The following is a 14,723-nucleotide window of genomic DNA, read 5'->3' on the forward strand; positions in this document are numbered from 1 at the left end:
CAACAAAGTCTCTCCTTTATTTCCCACATTCATATTTCTCTCTTGGGTTGGGCAAGGAAGATAAAAACGCTGCGGCGATCCCGACATTTGCTTCGCCTGCTTCTCATCCATGATACTCGCCTCCTCCAAACCCTTCCCTGGTCCCATGCCTCCCTCAAATTCACCCCCTTTATTATCCATGCAGCCTCTAGGACCCGCTTCCCAAACAAATACTACAGAGTCCGCGAATCAAAATAGCGCTGTCACCGACAAATCTTCTGCCTCCCCTAAACTCACTTCAGCGGGGCCTCCAGAGCGAGAAAAGCCTCGATTGACGGAACAAGAGAAGAAAAACAACCATATTGCGTCCGAGCAGAAGCGTCGCGCGGCGATCCGCGAAGGCTTTGACAGACTTACGGAACTTGTTCCTGGCCTAGCCGGTCAAGGACGCAGCGAAGGCATGGTTCTGCGAAAGACCGTGGACTTTATTCGTGTCAAGCTCCAAGAGAGACAAGAGTTGATCGAAGAGATAGAGAAGAGAGGGGGAACGGTGGATGGTCGGGCACGGAATATAGTGGAAAACACTTGACAACAACTTTGGAATACCCCGGTTTCGACGTTGCGGCAAGTTATACTCTATATAAAAGTGGCCAGAGGACAGGTGATGATTGCTTTCACGGCGTTGACGAATTGCTTTCGCGAGCGGCCCTTTAAGAGTACTAGACAGCGGCTCTCTAGAAGTACAAAACGGCATTTATTTCGATATATCGGACTATGATCCGTGACTCCTCTTCTTCCTCATACAGCCGCCCGGCGAGGTCCCAGCTAAAGTTGTCCTCTACCGAAGTGGAATTCGTGGTACAAATTTGGATAATTCTCCGAGCCAGACGCTGATGCATGGCTCGACAATCCTATGCTTGATTAGAGCAATTTGGAACATAATAACAGTTTAGGGTGCCACAAGGATTCATCAAGCCGGTGGTTTTTAATAGCATTACCAGGCGGTCATCCAACGGATGGCGGGATAGTCGATCATAATTTGTTCTGCTATGGATATGTTGGTGCATTACGGAGTAGTTTGATTTCCAGTTCCCTAGTACAATATCCTCGCATCCCGGATGCTCATACATACAAACTATTAGGCATATATTTCTCCATACATACTCAGAACCCCGTCAATACTCTCGTTGCTATGCGCCATACTCAGTACTTCCCTGTTAGTCCCTTTCCTCAACCCAACGAGATATGCAACGATTTCCATTCAAAGCGGAGGTTTCGCCTGGGATGAAAAGATCGTTAGTTCGTGACCCCACCAAACGGCCTCAGCGCGCACAGGCGGAGTTGCGTCACCAACACTCGGCGATCACTCAACACAGTGTTGAAAGTTTTTCGAGGGGAAAAGGGTGACACAAATAAGTTGAAATCTAAGGAAGATATTGGACTTCATATATCATTTGCAGCCCAGTCACCCCGTGCAATCATAGAGCATTCCAGTCTTACCATGTCTGAGAAGAAAGCAGACTTGAATCCTCAGCCTCCCGCTCCCTCCGATCCTCCTCCATCCTACGAAACAGCCGCCTCAAGCACGGGCGGCCCAAACACCAATCCCATACCACTCCCGCGCCCCCCACCGCTCTCGCTCCCCGTTCTCAACCAACTCCGCTCAAAAAGGGTAATCCTCGCCTCTGCTTCTCCCCGTCGCAAACAAATAATCTCCTTCCTCGGCCTACGCAATGTCGAAATCATCCCTTCCAACACACCAGAAGACTTCCCGAAAACTCTAACACCGTTCGAATATGTTCTCCAAACCGCGACTCACAAGGCCATCACGGTATATCAGCAAGAGGTGAACAATCTGGAGAAGGGTGAGCCGGCATTAATTCTCGCTGCCGATACGATCGTGGTAGACATATCAACAGGAGACATCCTGGAGAAGCCGCGCTCGGAGGCCCATCACATAAGTATGCTCAAGTTGCTGAGAGACGTGATGGACCACAAGGTATACACTGCCGTGGCCGCGATCGTGCCGCTGGAAAGTGCCCGCGATCCGGGATACGCTTTGGAGACGGTGGTGGAAGAGACGAAAGTCAGGTTTGATCCGGACGTTACAGATGAACTTATTCTCGCATACGTGAGGACGCGAGAAGGAGTGGACAAGGCAGGCGGCTATGGGATGCAGGGCCTAGGATCGATCTTGGTCCAAAGGATCGAAGGGAGCTATGATAATGTGATTGGGCTGCCGTTACGCGCTACCTTGAGGCTGATTGAAAAGGCTATGGCCAAGGCTGAGGATGATGATTTGCTGGGGGATGAGCTATCGGAGGAAGAATAGTAACGATATTTTGATGTGTATACATATTTTCAATCCTTCTTTTGCTTGAGTCGAGCTCTCCGTCTAAGGAGCCCGAGTCGACATTGGGTAGAAAGCAGCCAGGCGTAAGATACCCGGATATGGGCAATCATATCGCGTCGTGGACATGTGCCCTAAAGCCGGAGGAGCCTAACCAAACGAAATGCCTGAACTTAACGACGACAGATATAATATAAACAGGAAAAGGAAATGCCTATGTATGTACAGTTTTCAAAATCATGCCTTCCAGATTCTCTTGATAGCTTCGGTCACACCGACATCATTCGTCTCGAACTCATACAAACCAACGGCCACAGTCAATGTGGCGGCGCGAAGGGCCCAAGTGCAGAAGGCCTTTGTCTTGGGCACACGGCGCTGTGGAAGGTAGTCGACAATCAAAGCCCTAGAACGAAATTGAGCGAGTCAGATCCTGCATCATGAACATGGCGAAATGGTACTTAAAACCATGGGAGTCGGAATCACGGATACACGTACTGGAAACCGATATGAGAATGAAGTACCAAAGCACCGCAAAGGATGGCGTCGGTGACTGGATTGAGAGATCCAGCAGCGAATGGGGTGATGGTCAAGGGGATAAGAGAGATAGCGATGATTCTGTCATGAGCCACGTTAATTCCACCTTCTCCGGAGTCGGTGCGTCTTCACATACCGTTCGAAATCCCAGTGGTAGCTGCCGTGGGTGGGGGATGTAGGGGGAATTGGCGCAGCATCGTTGACTAAAGATCCCGTCAGCATTCTTCAGTCTTTCAACGACGATCTCTTCCATTCTCCCAAATTTCATGGAATACAGGAGACTCAATTCGCGGCTCGCAGCATCGAATAAGACGTACCGGTTCCTTTGATGACCTCTGTGACCGAAATAACACTATCAGTTAGCCTCAAGTTCCTGGCAACCTCTTGCACGAACATCGTGTGGCGTCGGCCCATCGAATGCCCGCTAGGACAAACACTCACGTGGCTCCGGAGGTAAAATTTCTCTCTTGCTAGAAGCATGGAACTGGGCAATCTTCATCGAGCCATCCTTCTTCTGGACCTGCACTGGCTTGACGGTCGTTAGGGCCGCGAGAGGTGACTTTGTGGAGTAAAACGCTGCCTGTCGTGTGGGACCGGAGAATGTGAAGCAGGTCTGTCGCAGCGCTGACGCTGAAGGGCGGATGATCGAAGCCATGATTGTGATGTGATGCTGCTCAGCAGATACAACGGAAATATCTTCGATAAAGTAGCGTTGCGGAGCGATGAACGGGCGCTGGATCAAGCTTTCGATGGTTTGTTCACCAATTCGGAACAGCTTCCTCGGACGCCGGGTTGTCAGCACAATTGCCGGCCCCTGATTGGCTGGGAGGATAACTCTTCAGCCGAGAAATCCCGTGATTTCCCTCCGCGACAAGGTTTTTGATGATAATTTGCTATGTATTTCTTACGGAGTAATTATTGGAAACTCTGCTTCCCCAAAGAATTCAGGACGGAAGATGCGAAAGGACATCACCACGGGGCCCTATTCAGATGCATTATTCAAGGATCTAGTCAACTATCTTGCGATCATCACAATATTGACAATTGCAGCGCCCGGTCTACATCGCAACTCCGTTGTCCTTATCCAAACCAACAACCCTCTCATGCCTTACTGTGAATGATCTCCGGGCCTTTTAAAGAATAAATGCTTTTTTCTGCTTTCAAAGTTTCAACACAGCCTTGCCGAAATTCTTCCCCTGGAACAAGCCCACGAGTCCCTCTGCAGCATTGTCGATGCCAACGGTCTCATGGATCATAGGTTTGAAGGTGCCATCTTTGATCCATTGGGAGACACGCTCCCGGTGCTCCTTGGCCCATTTGTCTCCCATTCCGGGATCAGATACAATGAAGCCGCGCATCGTGATTCTCTTGGTCACTACCATAAAAAGATTCTTGATCGGGTACCGGTCCTCTGGCTTGACGTTATACTGGGAAATCATTCCACAGGTAACGATGCGTCCAAAGTCATTCATTGACTCAATAGCCGCATCCAGATGCTCGCCACCCACGTTCTCGTAGTAGATGTCGATGCCTTCGGGGATCAGTCGCTTCAGAGCGTCACGGGGCTTTTCCTTCTTATAATTGAATCCAGCGTCAAAACCAAGGTCATTAATAATGTAGTTCAATTTTTCATCGGACCCAACACTTCCAACGACCCTGAGACCTTCGTGCTTCGCGATCTGGCCAACGACCTGGCCCACGGCTCCAGCCGCAGACGAAATAAAAATGGTCTCTCCCTTCTTCGGCTTTCCAATCTCCATCAGGGACGAATATGCGGTGAGGCCGGGCATCCCCAGAGCGCCAAGGAAGTAGCGGAGGTCGTCCAGCCCGAGTGGGTTATCCAGCAGCCTAAGGGCCTGGACAGTTTCTGCGGGTGCAGCGATATACTGTTGGATGGGCATGAATCCTATTGCAATGTCGCCTGGTTTGAACCTGTCATTGTTCGATTTTAGGACCTTAACGATCGAAATGCTAGGAAGTGGTTTTCCTATTTCGTATGCCGGACGGTAGGATTTGACTTGAGCCGGCCGCATGCCACCCCGCATATATGGATCGAAGCTCGTGTACAACGCTTGAAGGGTAAGACCGCCATCGGGAGCTGGAGCTTCAGGGTCAAACGGCACTTTCTCAATCGTCAAGTGCTCACCGGGTACAGGAAACTCGGTGGGGACCTTCTGATAGAACAACGCCTTGTTTTCTGTAGCCATTGTAAACGATTTTGCGCTGGGAATTCCGGTTCAAGCAAAGATGATAGCAGGAGAATATTCGGACAAAGCTAAGGAAAAAGAAAACTAGCACAGTTTTATTGCCCAATACCGCTTGGATTGTATCCTTATATATATATCAGTCTCAAGGTACTCTCTCTGAATGAACCTAGGCACTCGAGAGGTGAGGGGCCTGTCAATGCCCAGACAAGCTTGGAGCAAAGGCTTAGAAATCGATTCAACAACGTCATCTAGGCCGAGTACACTCCAGAACCCGGGACCCGGAAAGTGTGTTTACGCCATGGCGACATGCATGTTCCAAGAGACTGTACGGCGCAGTGGTGCTCTCGTTGCTGCGGACGACCAAAAAAGGGGGGTCGCCGTGCAGTGGAAGTCCTCGCGATCCCCGTTAGCCGCAAATTCAGAAGGCCTTTAACTGGTAGGGATTTACTCGTAGCCCCAGAATCATAACAGACGAATTAACAAGGGTTGCAGGTAGCGATTGGCCAGTTGCCTCGGGACAACTTTTTGAGTTCTTACAAATTTCCCTCGCGCTCCTTTGTTGCATGTTCGTCCGCCGGCCGAGACTGCATTGGGTATCGCTCCCTTACCGAAGCGGAGTAAGGTGGCTCCGAGAGCTCATGGATTTAAAATGAAAAGGTTGCCACGATGTGAAGAACAGGTGTAGTTGTTACCCGCGCCTGTCTTTCAAGGAGCTACTTCAGGCTGCAAGATATCTTCCAAATGACTCCAGAGAGCCCATGTCATGAACCCATGAGCGGTGCTCCCTTGTCATCCGGGCAAAGGTCTGCCCCCAACATTTTGGTTACGAATCAAGTGTTCTTTTCCCTTGCCTATACCCTTATATTCGCCGGTCTTGCCTGCAGCGAACAGCTGTCCTCCGCGCTCTGCTTGCTTTTGTAAGGACCGCAGAAACGAGATACCCCCCCATTTCATTAGATGATTGGGTTCTCCCGTAAGGTTCCAGCCCAGAATATTACCGAGATCTCCAAACAATGCTAGCTGGATGTCATGGGCCAGGTTGAAGTTCCTAGCTAAGGCTCTATATACATGAACGTATTGCTTGGGGAAGAAAAGAGAGGAGGATAGACGGAGCGCGTGAATGAGCATGATATACGCAATGTTTGTGTGTGGCGCTAGGCCAAAAGGGGAGTAGTGTGGGGGTCTTAGCACGGTATGGCATCGAGGGCTTAGCCTGAGAGGAATAGGGGTTCAACCCCCAACACTGGAGGTGTTACCCTATTTTTGCTCAGTAGTTAGCGTGCCAGTTGATAGGTTTGAGGGAAGGAGACCGCCTCTGTCATCCCGCGTGGATGGTGTTCTCGGTGAAAGGAAGAAGTGCCTGGATGCTTTCAAGGAGATATAGCAAAATTCTACTGACAACCAAGACGTTGCGATGCGAACTCGACAAAGAAAGTGACGAGAAAGGAAGCTAGAGCACCGGAATCGCTTGAAAAGTTGGGAGCAAAATCCTGCTCTGCCCGGTTTGCGTATGCAGGTCCGGACACCAAATAATGTAGACAGTTTGGATCGCTCATACATTTGAGAAATATTTTCATGAAGCTATACCTACTGGGTCGACCTTCGACGAAGGAGCCGTTACTCGACCCAAACTCCATATATTTCAACGGATTCTTGGTGGAGCCGGAAGACACTCTCAAATCAATGAAGCCGGGTCTTATAACTAACGCGACTTTAGTAGCTAATCGACTATGGGTTGTTAAAGGCGTAGTGATGGTCTACCACGTACTCCATTTGGATCCCCAGCCACGGCGATATGCAATATTCGGATGCAGATAGCAGTGAACATATCTCGTTCCTCTCCTGGCAGGAAACGTCAAGCCTGGTCACGCTGCGTTGCTGAACTTCATATTTCCCGGTAGCATGGGGACCCCTTCAGCCGCACGGTAGCCGTGTCATCTTAGTCGAGACGATCTACGAATAAATAGTCACATGTTGAAACCCGGGCAAAACTAGCCAATGAGCAACCCATGACGCAAACTGTTAATGCAATATGCCTTTTTTTCCTATCTCCAACTCAACTTCCCTGACGTTTAACTCCAATTTTCAGTGGTCGTTGCACCCAGTTTACGAATATTCCGCAATCCAACAGAGCTGATGATAACGGTGGTTACCATCATTGCAAAGCAGGTCCAGAATGCTGCTCTATATCCCGATATTAGTGCATCGGGAGAATCTTTGGGATAGTTCGAAGAATGCTGCACCGCCGCCGATACAACGGCGATCACGCACAGTCCAACTGAGGTCCCGAGTTGCGCAATAGTATTGAAAACGGCCCCCGCCAAAGCATGTGTCGAAGGAGCAAATATATCGGTAATAAGAAGGTGCGCCACAGTAAAAACCACTGAAAAAAAAAGATATAAATGATTAGCGTTACGGAAAATACAGTGGATCTTCAGACATTGGCGAGGTGGCATACCATCGACGGACACCGGTCCCAGAAGAACAGCCCAAAAAGCACAGGTCCAGTAATTCCATTTCGGGTCAACAAAGGCCATCAACAATGGCGAAACCGCGGCAAGCGTAGCCGTCAAAACAATGAGGTAATTGACCCTGATAGCATGCACTATCAACCCAGTAGTGACGTTCAATACTATACCGATAAATATATTCGGGAGCAGATTTACCGATGTTTCCAGGGGAGACAAATGCTGGATTTTCTGGAAGCTAAGGAATCATTAGAAACTTCACGGCATAGAGCAAAGGGAGTTCCCGAGCATACAATAGACTTAGGAAGAGTTCCGACCCTTGCAGAACGCCCCATGTCATGAACACCACCATTGAGATGGCGACGAACGCTGTATTGCTCCACAATGAATTTGGAATCAAAACTGGCTTTCCACGGGTTTCTTGGAAATCCATCCAGAATACGAACACAGGTATCAAAATCATCGCGATGAGAATTAACACGATCTGCTTTACCTGATACAGGTTTGAAATGTCTTCCGTGAGGACACTGCATGGGAACACACAACTTTAGACGCCACTGTCACCGCACAAACAGGCTGGATAAAACTTACGCGCAGATATAAGATATGATACCCAAACAAGCACTGGCAACAAGAGCACCAATCCAGTCGATATCGTACAAGACCCGGCGCCAGTGGAAATTGGGTCTCTCGTAGTCCTTTGGCAAAGTTAAGATGCTGGACACGGTAAAACCAAGCCCGATCCCCGCGCAGAAGTAAAACCCATATCGCCAGCCATTTGGAGCAGTCGCAAATACGCCTTCAAGGGCCATTCCCAGGGAAAAGCCGAGGGGTTGGGACAAGCCCAGGCATCCAAACCCAACATTCCGTCGTCTTCCCGGTGGAAACGACCGAGTAATCACGCTAACCCCGGTTGGAAGACACATAGAAACGCCGATGCCTTCGACCAAGCGGAAGCCGATCATGGAAAAGCCTGACGTAGCCATTGCTGACCCAAAAGCGGAAATAGCAAGTAATATAGTGCCGATAATATTGATAAGTCGATCGCCAACTAGGTCTGCTAGTGCTCCGGCAATAAGTAAACAGCATCCACTCGCCAAGCTGTGTGAGAGATACTTGTTAGATAGATTTTCCGTGCTGAATTAAAGTTGATAGTGTGAACGTAGATACTGAACATACGCAGCGACAGACGATGGCCTAAATGATCCGTTCATGTTAGCAAACTACCCCGAGATAAGTGGATCATTCAATAACTACCATAATAAAAGATGATCTGGCAACCGCAAATCCGAGGCGATATATGGTATACCCACGGTGATTAGGCCGTGGGACATACTGCTGGAAAGGTTTGTCCCAGCCAAACTTGCTATGATCAAAACCGATCGAATTTTAGAGAGACGCGGATATTGAAAGCCCCCTTCGTCATTGACCTTTCCGATAAGAGGCTCCTCGGAACCATCGGAGTAAGAGGAGCGGGAGACCGGACGTGTCCCATCACTTGCATCCATTGTGCAGGAAAGTCCGATTTAGCAAACTAGTGGAGGGAGCGGGGTGAAAGGGACATCAATGATGCCCGTTGCAAGTCTCGCCGTAAAAGAGCCCGGAACTCAGATGCCAGTTGGCGGTGTTTAGTATCGTGCTACAGGAAAGGAATGCATCAAGCAATGAATGGGTTAGCGGCGTGGGCACATAATCTTGCAGCCGTCTCATAAAAGAGAGAATCTCGGAGCACCTCAACCCTTATGAATCAAGTGCAAAGTGCTAAGCACCGTACTCTGTCATTGCAACTCTGAACAGGCTATTGTGCGAATCCGCCCAGAATGAAATGAAAGGGATGAAAACTGTAAACAGGGAAAAGGGGGAATCAACTGGCCGGCATAAAACAGTTCCTATTGGGAAAATGGATTTCATTGCGCGATGTACTCCATACGGAGTATGGAGTATCTCCCACATCGTCCTCCGCCAGTGGTGATCAGCATGCTAAATCGGGAATTAACCTGATGATGCTAATGTGCAGAACGCATTAACACCAGTAGGATCAGCTCATTCACCCCTGCCAGATCTCGAGGCCCGTCATCCCATCGGTGCCGCAGGAAGTTGGGCGCTTTCAAATCCAATTTTATCGTACTCGGTAAAACTCTCGTTATGAAATTCGCCAATGGGATGTGATGGTTGATCGCCCGGACTCCATGGAAGTAATGAGACGACCGCTCAAGTGGGAGTAAGAATCCGAATGGATTGCTCCGTCAAGGGTCGGAGGCAGCCACATCTGCAGATCGTGGTTGATCAGTCTCTCATGGTTGCTCAGCCTTTGGTCCAGATTAGAATCGCTAGACAGCTTGTCCAACAAAGAGTTTAGCTCGCATTGGTCCCAGCCTTTGTCACCTTTGTCAAGGTTTTGCTTTGGCCGTTATGATCTCATGTACGGAGTAGGTCTGCTGCGAACGGCACACAGATACTATTAGACTGCCGTCCGGGGCAATCCGTTCATTTTCGTAGTAAGACGTACAGAGTACAGAGTACTCCGGCCAGGCTGAGAAAATGGAACTTGAGCCTTCTCGCCATGATTTCGAACTGGAGCTATACGCGAGTGCCGAGCAGATGGGTCAAGTAACAGATAGAAAGTCTTTGACCCAGCCCAATGGTACGACATGGAACGCTACCATTCAAGGTGAGATGAAAAATTGACTTTCTGCGTATGAAGCGAGGAGCCCGGCGAATTTGGATGATAAAGCATCTATCGGGGCCCATACTGACCTACAGGGCCATGATCCTTGGGCAAGACGGTAACTAGTGATTTAAAAGTCCAAAACAAATGGTTCTCTGGCATTTTAATGCCTTAATGCTAGTGAAATGGAGCTCGGGTGCCACCACTACATAGATTGGCGGGTAGCTCGAAAAAAGGTTTCTCAGCCTTTGTAGCCGATGACAGGTGTGGAGGAACGAAAAGGTGCATTAGTCCGACCCGGGAAGAGACTTGGGTCGATGAGCCTTTACTTTCTTAACTATATATGAGGCTAGGATTGGAAACCGGCAATGTGTCTGTTTCAGGTGCTGTTCACTCATCGGTAGCGGAAAGATTCACCTGTTCGTCAGCGTCCCTTCCGGTCCCTCCACACAATGTGTAACAACTCGTGTCTTTGGGAGCTGGATGGTGTAGGGGTGCGATGCGGGCCTGAGCTATAGTTAATCTCTTAGCCAGAAAATTCATCTATTAGACATTGTGTCCATAAAATAGTAACCGAAAATAAAACCGGAGTCGCATTCCATTTCATCTCGAAACTGCACGAGAGGTCCATTTAACGTCATATTTCCTCCCATCCGTTGAGACTCGACGTTGTATTTAGCCATCTCCGTGCAGCGGGGGCAATTCCTATCGCCCAGGAATACCAACAACCAGGTCAAATTAGGGGGTCTATCGGACTCGTGCCTTTGTGACGAGGATCAAGAGAGGCTTCAAACGGTCAGTACTCTGTAGCTGGTTATCGAAAGCATGGAAAGTACGGTGGATGAACCTGTAGATTGGGCTGGCCGAATCGGTTTGGCGAAGGAACGGCGTTGCCACCAGTCGCCATGCCGAGTACGGCGCTGAACACGCGGAACGACGTGTCCAAATGTCGCAGCCATCGACCCTGAAAAGCCGTTGTCGATGCAGTCAGTATCGTGCGTCGTTCGGCTGGTCGAAAGGCTGCCCACCAGCCAATAGGAAGCGCTTAGATCTTTCTCGCACTCGAGGTCATGTGATTGGTCGGCAACAGACGATAATTTGACTTCCTCGACCGTTCTTTCAACATGTCAATCCAGCTTGATTTCAGGCATTCTGTCCTGCACAACGCGCCAATTCCTCCCTTCCCTTCCAGATATCCCTCGCCATGGCATCTCGGCGACTAGCTTCTAGCCTCAACGGCGCTCTTCGGAGCCGTGCTGCTCTCCAGGCTGTGAGACCGGCCAAACGAGGTTTTGCAACCCCGGTTTCCACAGCTGCCACAACGCAATCAACGACGCTTTCCAACGGCTTGACGGTGAGTCAATCGGTCGTCTGGTACTTCTCTTGCGATTGCTGACCCCCTGTAGATCGCGACCGAGTATTCTCCGTGGGCTCAGACATCAACAGTCGGAGTTTGGATCGACGCTGGTAGCAGGGCGGAAACGGACAAAACTAATGGCACCGCGCATTTCCTTGAGCACCTTGCCTTCAAGGTATTTCTCCATCTCCGTCAGAATACTGTCATAGAGAGAAATCGATATGGTGCTGACTTAATGTAGGGAACCAACAGAAGAACCCAACACCAATTGGAGCTCGAGATTGAGAACATGGGAGGACATCTCAATGCCTACACTTCGGTCCGTCCGTTGATACTGCATTTTATGAAAATACCCTCCTAACACATTTATGTAGCGCGAAAATACTGTCTACTACGCCAAATCCTTCAATGCCGATGTTCCGAAGGCCGTCGACATCCTATCCGATATTCTTCAAAACTCGAAATTAGAACCCGCCGCCATTGAACGGGAGAGGGATGTGATTTTGCGTGAACAGGAAGAAGTCGACAAACAGCTCGAGGAGGTCGTCTTCGATCATCTCCATGCTACCGCTTTCCAAAACCAGCCTCTTGGCCGGACCATCCTCGGGCCGAAAGAGAACATTCAAAGCATCCAACGCCAGGATCTTGTTGACTACATCAAGACAAACTACACGGCTGATCGCATGGTGCTTGTAGGTGCTGGCGGTATCCCTCACGAGCAACTAGTGAAGCTTGCCGAGCAACACTTTGGCTCCATCCCGAGCCAACCCCCAACTTCGGCTGCATCCGCAATCGCAGCCGAGCAGAAGCGCCTTCCTGACTTCATCGGCTCCGATGTCAGAATCCGTGATGACACCGTACCAACCGCTCACATTGCTCTTGCGGTTGAGGGCGTTAGCTGGAAGGATGATGATTATTTCCCAGCTTTGGTCACGCAAGCCATCGTCGGGAACTGGGATCGAGCAATGGGTAACTCTCCGTACCTTGGCAGCAAATTGAGCACCTTCATCAGCCATAACAACCTTGCCAACAGCTTTATGAGCTTCTCCACAAGCTATAGCGACACTGGGTAGGTAGACTTATCGGTGTCTGGAATTTTGATAGTAGGCTGACGAAAAGTTCTAGTCTTTGGGGTATCTACCTTGTGAGCGAGAATAAGACAGCTCTTGACGACCTCGTCCATTTCACACTCCGCGAATGGTCTCGACTATCCTTCAGCGTCACTCCCGCTGAGGTCGAGCGTGCTAAGGCCCAACTTAAAGCTTCAATTCTCCTCTCCCTCGATGGTACCACCGCCATCGCCGAAGATATTGGCCGCCAGATCGTCACTACCGGCCGCCGCATGTCTCCTCAGGACATCGAACGTGCCATTGACAAGGTCACTGAAAAGGACGTCATGGACTTCGCTCAGCGCAAGCTGTGGGATCAGGATGTTGCCGTCAGTGCTTACGGCAGCGTTGAAGGCATGTTGGACTACCAGAGAATCCGCAACGACATGAGCCGAAATGCGGCATGAAGGAAAACAATGTTCAAAAATCCCCTTCTTTTGTGTCGTTTCCGTTGGTAGTGCCGCTCCCCGGCGAACTTTTCTGATAGATAGGCAGCATGATTGATAGCCACGATATGTAGTCCATCTTGTACAGTACTCGAGACCATCCACTGAGATACTCAATAATTTCCTTTGTCAATTGATTAAAAGATTTGATTTTTGTTCGACAGCTTGGAAGGTATTCCCCGATATTTGGAGACTCTCCCATACTTTCTACTATAATTCTGAAACTTACATGGACCATACTCATAACTTTCTGGCCATCTTATGGAACTATGTAGGAAGACCTCATATTTTTGTCATCGTGAAGAGCTCGTTGACAGACCTTGCAGGCGTTTTGCACAGTGTCGAAAGATGCCCATAAAGTCCGCTTGACATACTGTATTTGTCCTCTGACGGGCACTTGACGTTGCAAGTAACAAATGTAATGCCAGTTTGGAACGAGAGGATATTAGGAAGTATCTCTTATATACCTCTTCACACTGTGTATAAAAGGCATATCCTCCTTGAATCCTAGTGACTTTGCCCACGAAGTATCAAAATTAGGTGACCACCCTGACACTATTCTATCAATTGCCGGATCGTACTTTTCCTCCACCAATTCTCTTCGCTCCTTTCCGGCAACCTCTTCCAAAACATCCAGCATTTCCTGCACTGTTACCTTTACACCCGGGAGATTGACGGATCGGGAATCACCAAAGGCTTCCTTGGGGATATCCTTTGCGAGAATCAGATTCTCCACAACGGTGTATGGGGAACAGATCCATAGTTCCGTATCGCGTTTGACAGGTAAAATGCTTCTCTTCCCATTTAATGGTTCGCGAATGATTCCGCTCGCAAAGCTACTAGCTGCCTGGGTTGGTTTTCCCGCTCGAACGGTAACAGTAGGCAATCGGACAGATCGCCCGTCGATAAAACCCCGCCGGGAGTAATCATTGATTAGCAACTCAACTACCATTTTTTGCGTACCGTACGATGATGTCGGGATTTGCGGTAGGTTGCGCTCGTTGATGATAAAGCCTGCAGCCGTGGGGCCATGAACAGCTAATGTGGATGTGAAAACAACTTTAACGCCTGGCATGGTGTGACGAAGCCGGTCCAAGATATAATGAGTTGCGAAGAAGTTTACTGACATTCCCAGGTCGAAATCAGCTTCAGATGCACTTGACATAATTCCATGGACAAGGTAGACGACATCGTATGCTGCAGATTTCGAAATGAGCCCGTCGACAGCAGAACGGGAGGTTAGATCAGCCTTGACCGACTTGACCTGCGATGCATGCTCCTGGGCAGAAACTGGTATAATGGGAGTCGTGACATCAGTTATCGTAAGGCGGGTGGAAGAAGGGGTAGACTTGAGGAGCGCTGTAGTCAGCTCTTGACCGATGAAGCCTGCCGCTCCAGTAATAAGAATGGACATTGTTTCAACAGATAAGGCTCAATAGTCCCACAGTGGCCAAAATGGACACGACTCTCAAGAGCAATAGATCTCATTTCGCCAGGCAAGTGTCTGTATATATTTGCAGGCCTTTTAATATATTGCCTGCATATCTGTTATAAGTTGGTGGCAGGTGAGTAGCGCTGACAAGTGTTTTACTCCAGAAATCCCGC

General features: G+C 49.3%; 8 protein-coding genes across 8 annotated transcripts; 3 read left to right on the top strand and 5 right to left on the bottom strand.

Annotated features, from left to right (window-relative positions):
- Positions 1-11: 11 nt before the first annotated feature.
- CIMG_03132 (helix-loop-helix DNA-binding domain-containing protein) lies at positions 12-1,149 on the top strand. The gene has a single exon (XM_001243690.2). The coding sequence runs from the start codon at positions 110-112 to the stop codon at positions 566-568; it is 459 nt and encodes a 152-aa protein (XP_001243691.2). The 5' UTR covers positions 12-109; the 3' UTR covers positions 569-1,149.
- A 196-nt stretch (positions 1,150-1,345) lies between these two features.
- On the top strand, positions 1,346-2,603 carry CIMG_03133 (septum formation protein Maf). Its single transcript, XM_001243691.2, has one exon. The coding sequence runs from the start codon at positions 1,481-1,483 to the stop codon at positions 2,309-2,311; it is 831 nt and encodes a 276-aa protein (XP_001243692.1). The 5' UTR covers positions 1,346-1,480; the 3' UTR covers positions 2,312-2,603.
- On the bottom strand, positions 2,295-3,590 carry CIMG_03134 (succinate dehydrogenase subunit CybS). Its single transcript, XM_001243692.2, has 5 exons — positions 3,305-3,590; positions 3,181-3,198; positions 3,000-3,066; positions 2,825-2,944; positions 2,295-2,732 (listed from the first exon to the last, which is right to left on the bottom strand). The coding sequence occupies exons 1-5, from the start codon at positions 3,516-3,518 to the stop codon at positions 2,567-2,569; spliced, it is 585 nt and encodes a 194-aa protein (XP_001243693.1). The 5' UTR covers positions 3,519-3,590; the 3' UTR covers positions 2,295-2,566.
- A 433-nt stretch (positions 3,591-4,023) lies between these two features.
- CIMG_03135 (oxidoreductase) lies at positions 4,024-5,070 on the bottom strand (the record flags this gene model as incomplete). The annotated part of the gene is made up of 1 exon (XM_001243693.1): positions 4,024-5,070. The coding sequence occupies one exon, from the start codon at positions 5,068-5,070 to the stop codon at positions 4,024-4,026; it is 1,047 nt and encodes a 348-aa protein (XP_001243694.1).
- Positions 5,071-6,776: 1,706 nt separating this feature from the next.
- Positions 6,777-9,046, bottom strand: CIMG_03136 (MFS transporter; the record flags this gene model as incomplete). The annotated part of the gene is made up of 6 exons (XM_001243694.2): positions 6,777-7,453; positions 7,529-7,776; positions 7,832-8,065; positions 8,130-8,675; positions 8,718-8,735; positions 8,796-9,046. The coding sequence occupies 6 exons, from the start codon at positions 9,044-9,046 to the stop codon at positions 7,143-7,145; spliced, it is 1,608 nt and encodes a 535-aa protein (XP_001243695.2). The 3' UTR covers positions 6,777-7,142.
- A 1,550-nt stretch (positions 9,047-10,596) lies between these two features.
- CIMG_13682 (uncharacterized protein) lies at positions 10,597-11,113 on the bottom strand (the record flags this gene model as incomplete). Its single annotated transcript, XM_004446252.1, has 3 exons — positions 10,597-10,718; positions 10,781-10,968; positions 11,043-11,113. 3 exons carry the CDS (start codon positions 11,111-11,113, stop codon positions 10,597-10,599), a joined length of 381 nt encoding a protein of 126 aa, XP_004446309.1.
- Positions 11,114-11,350: 237 nt separating this feature from the next.
- CIMG_03137 (mitochondrial-processing peptidase subunit beta) lies at positions 11,351-13,364 on the top strand. Its single transcript, XM_001243695.2, has 5 exons — positions 11,351-11,560; positions 11,613-11,738; positions 11,805-11,882; positions 11,938-12,632; positions 12,689-13,364. The coding sequence occupies exons 1-5, from the start codon at positions 11,411-11,413 to the stop codon at positions 13,077-13,079; spliced, it is 1,440 nt and encodes a 479-aa protein (XP_001243696.1). The 5' UTR covers positions 11,351-11,410; the 3' UTR covers positions 13,080-13,364.
- Positions 13,365-13,521: 157 nt separating this feature from the next.
- CIMG_03138 (nucleoside-diphosphate-sugar epimerase) lies at positions 13,522-14,673 on the bottom strand. Its single transcript, XM_001243696.2, has one exon. It carries the CDS (start codon positions 14,530-14,532, stop codon positions 13,564-13,566), a length of 969 nt encoding a protein of 322 aa, XP_001243697.1. The 5' UTR covers positions 14,533-14,673; the 3' UTR covers positions 13,522-13,563.
- Positions 14,674-14,723: the final 50 nt, after the last annotated feature.

The sequence above is a fragment of the Coccidioides immitis genome (assembly GCF_000149335.2).
Source record: "Coccidioides immitis RS genomic scaffold supercont3.6, whole genome shotgun sequence".
In the NCBI taxonomy this organism is placed as follows: Eukaryota; Fungi; Ascomycota; class Eurotiomycetes; order Onygenales; family Onygenaceae; genus Coccidioides; species Coccidioides immitis.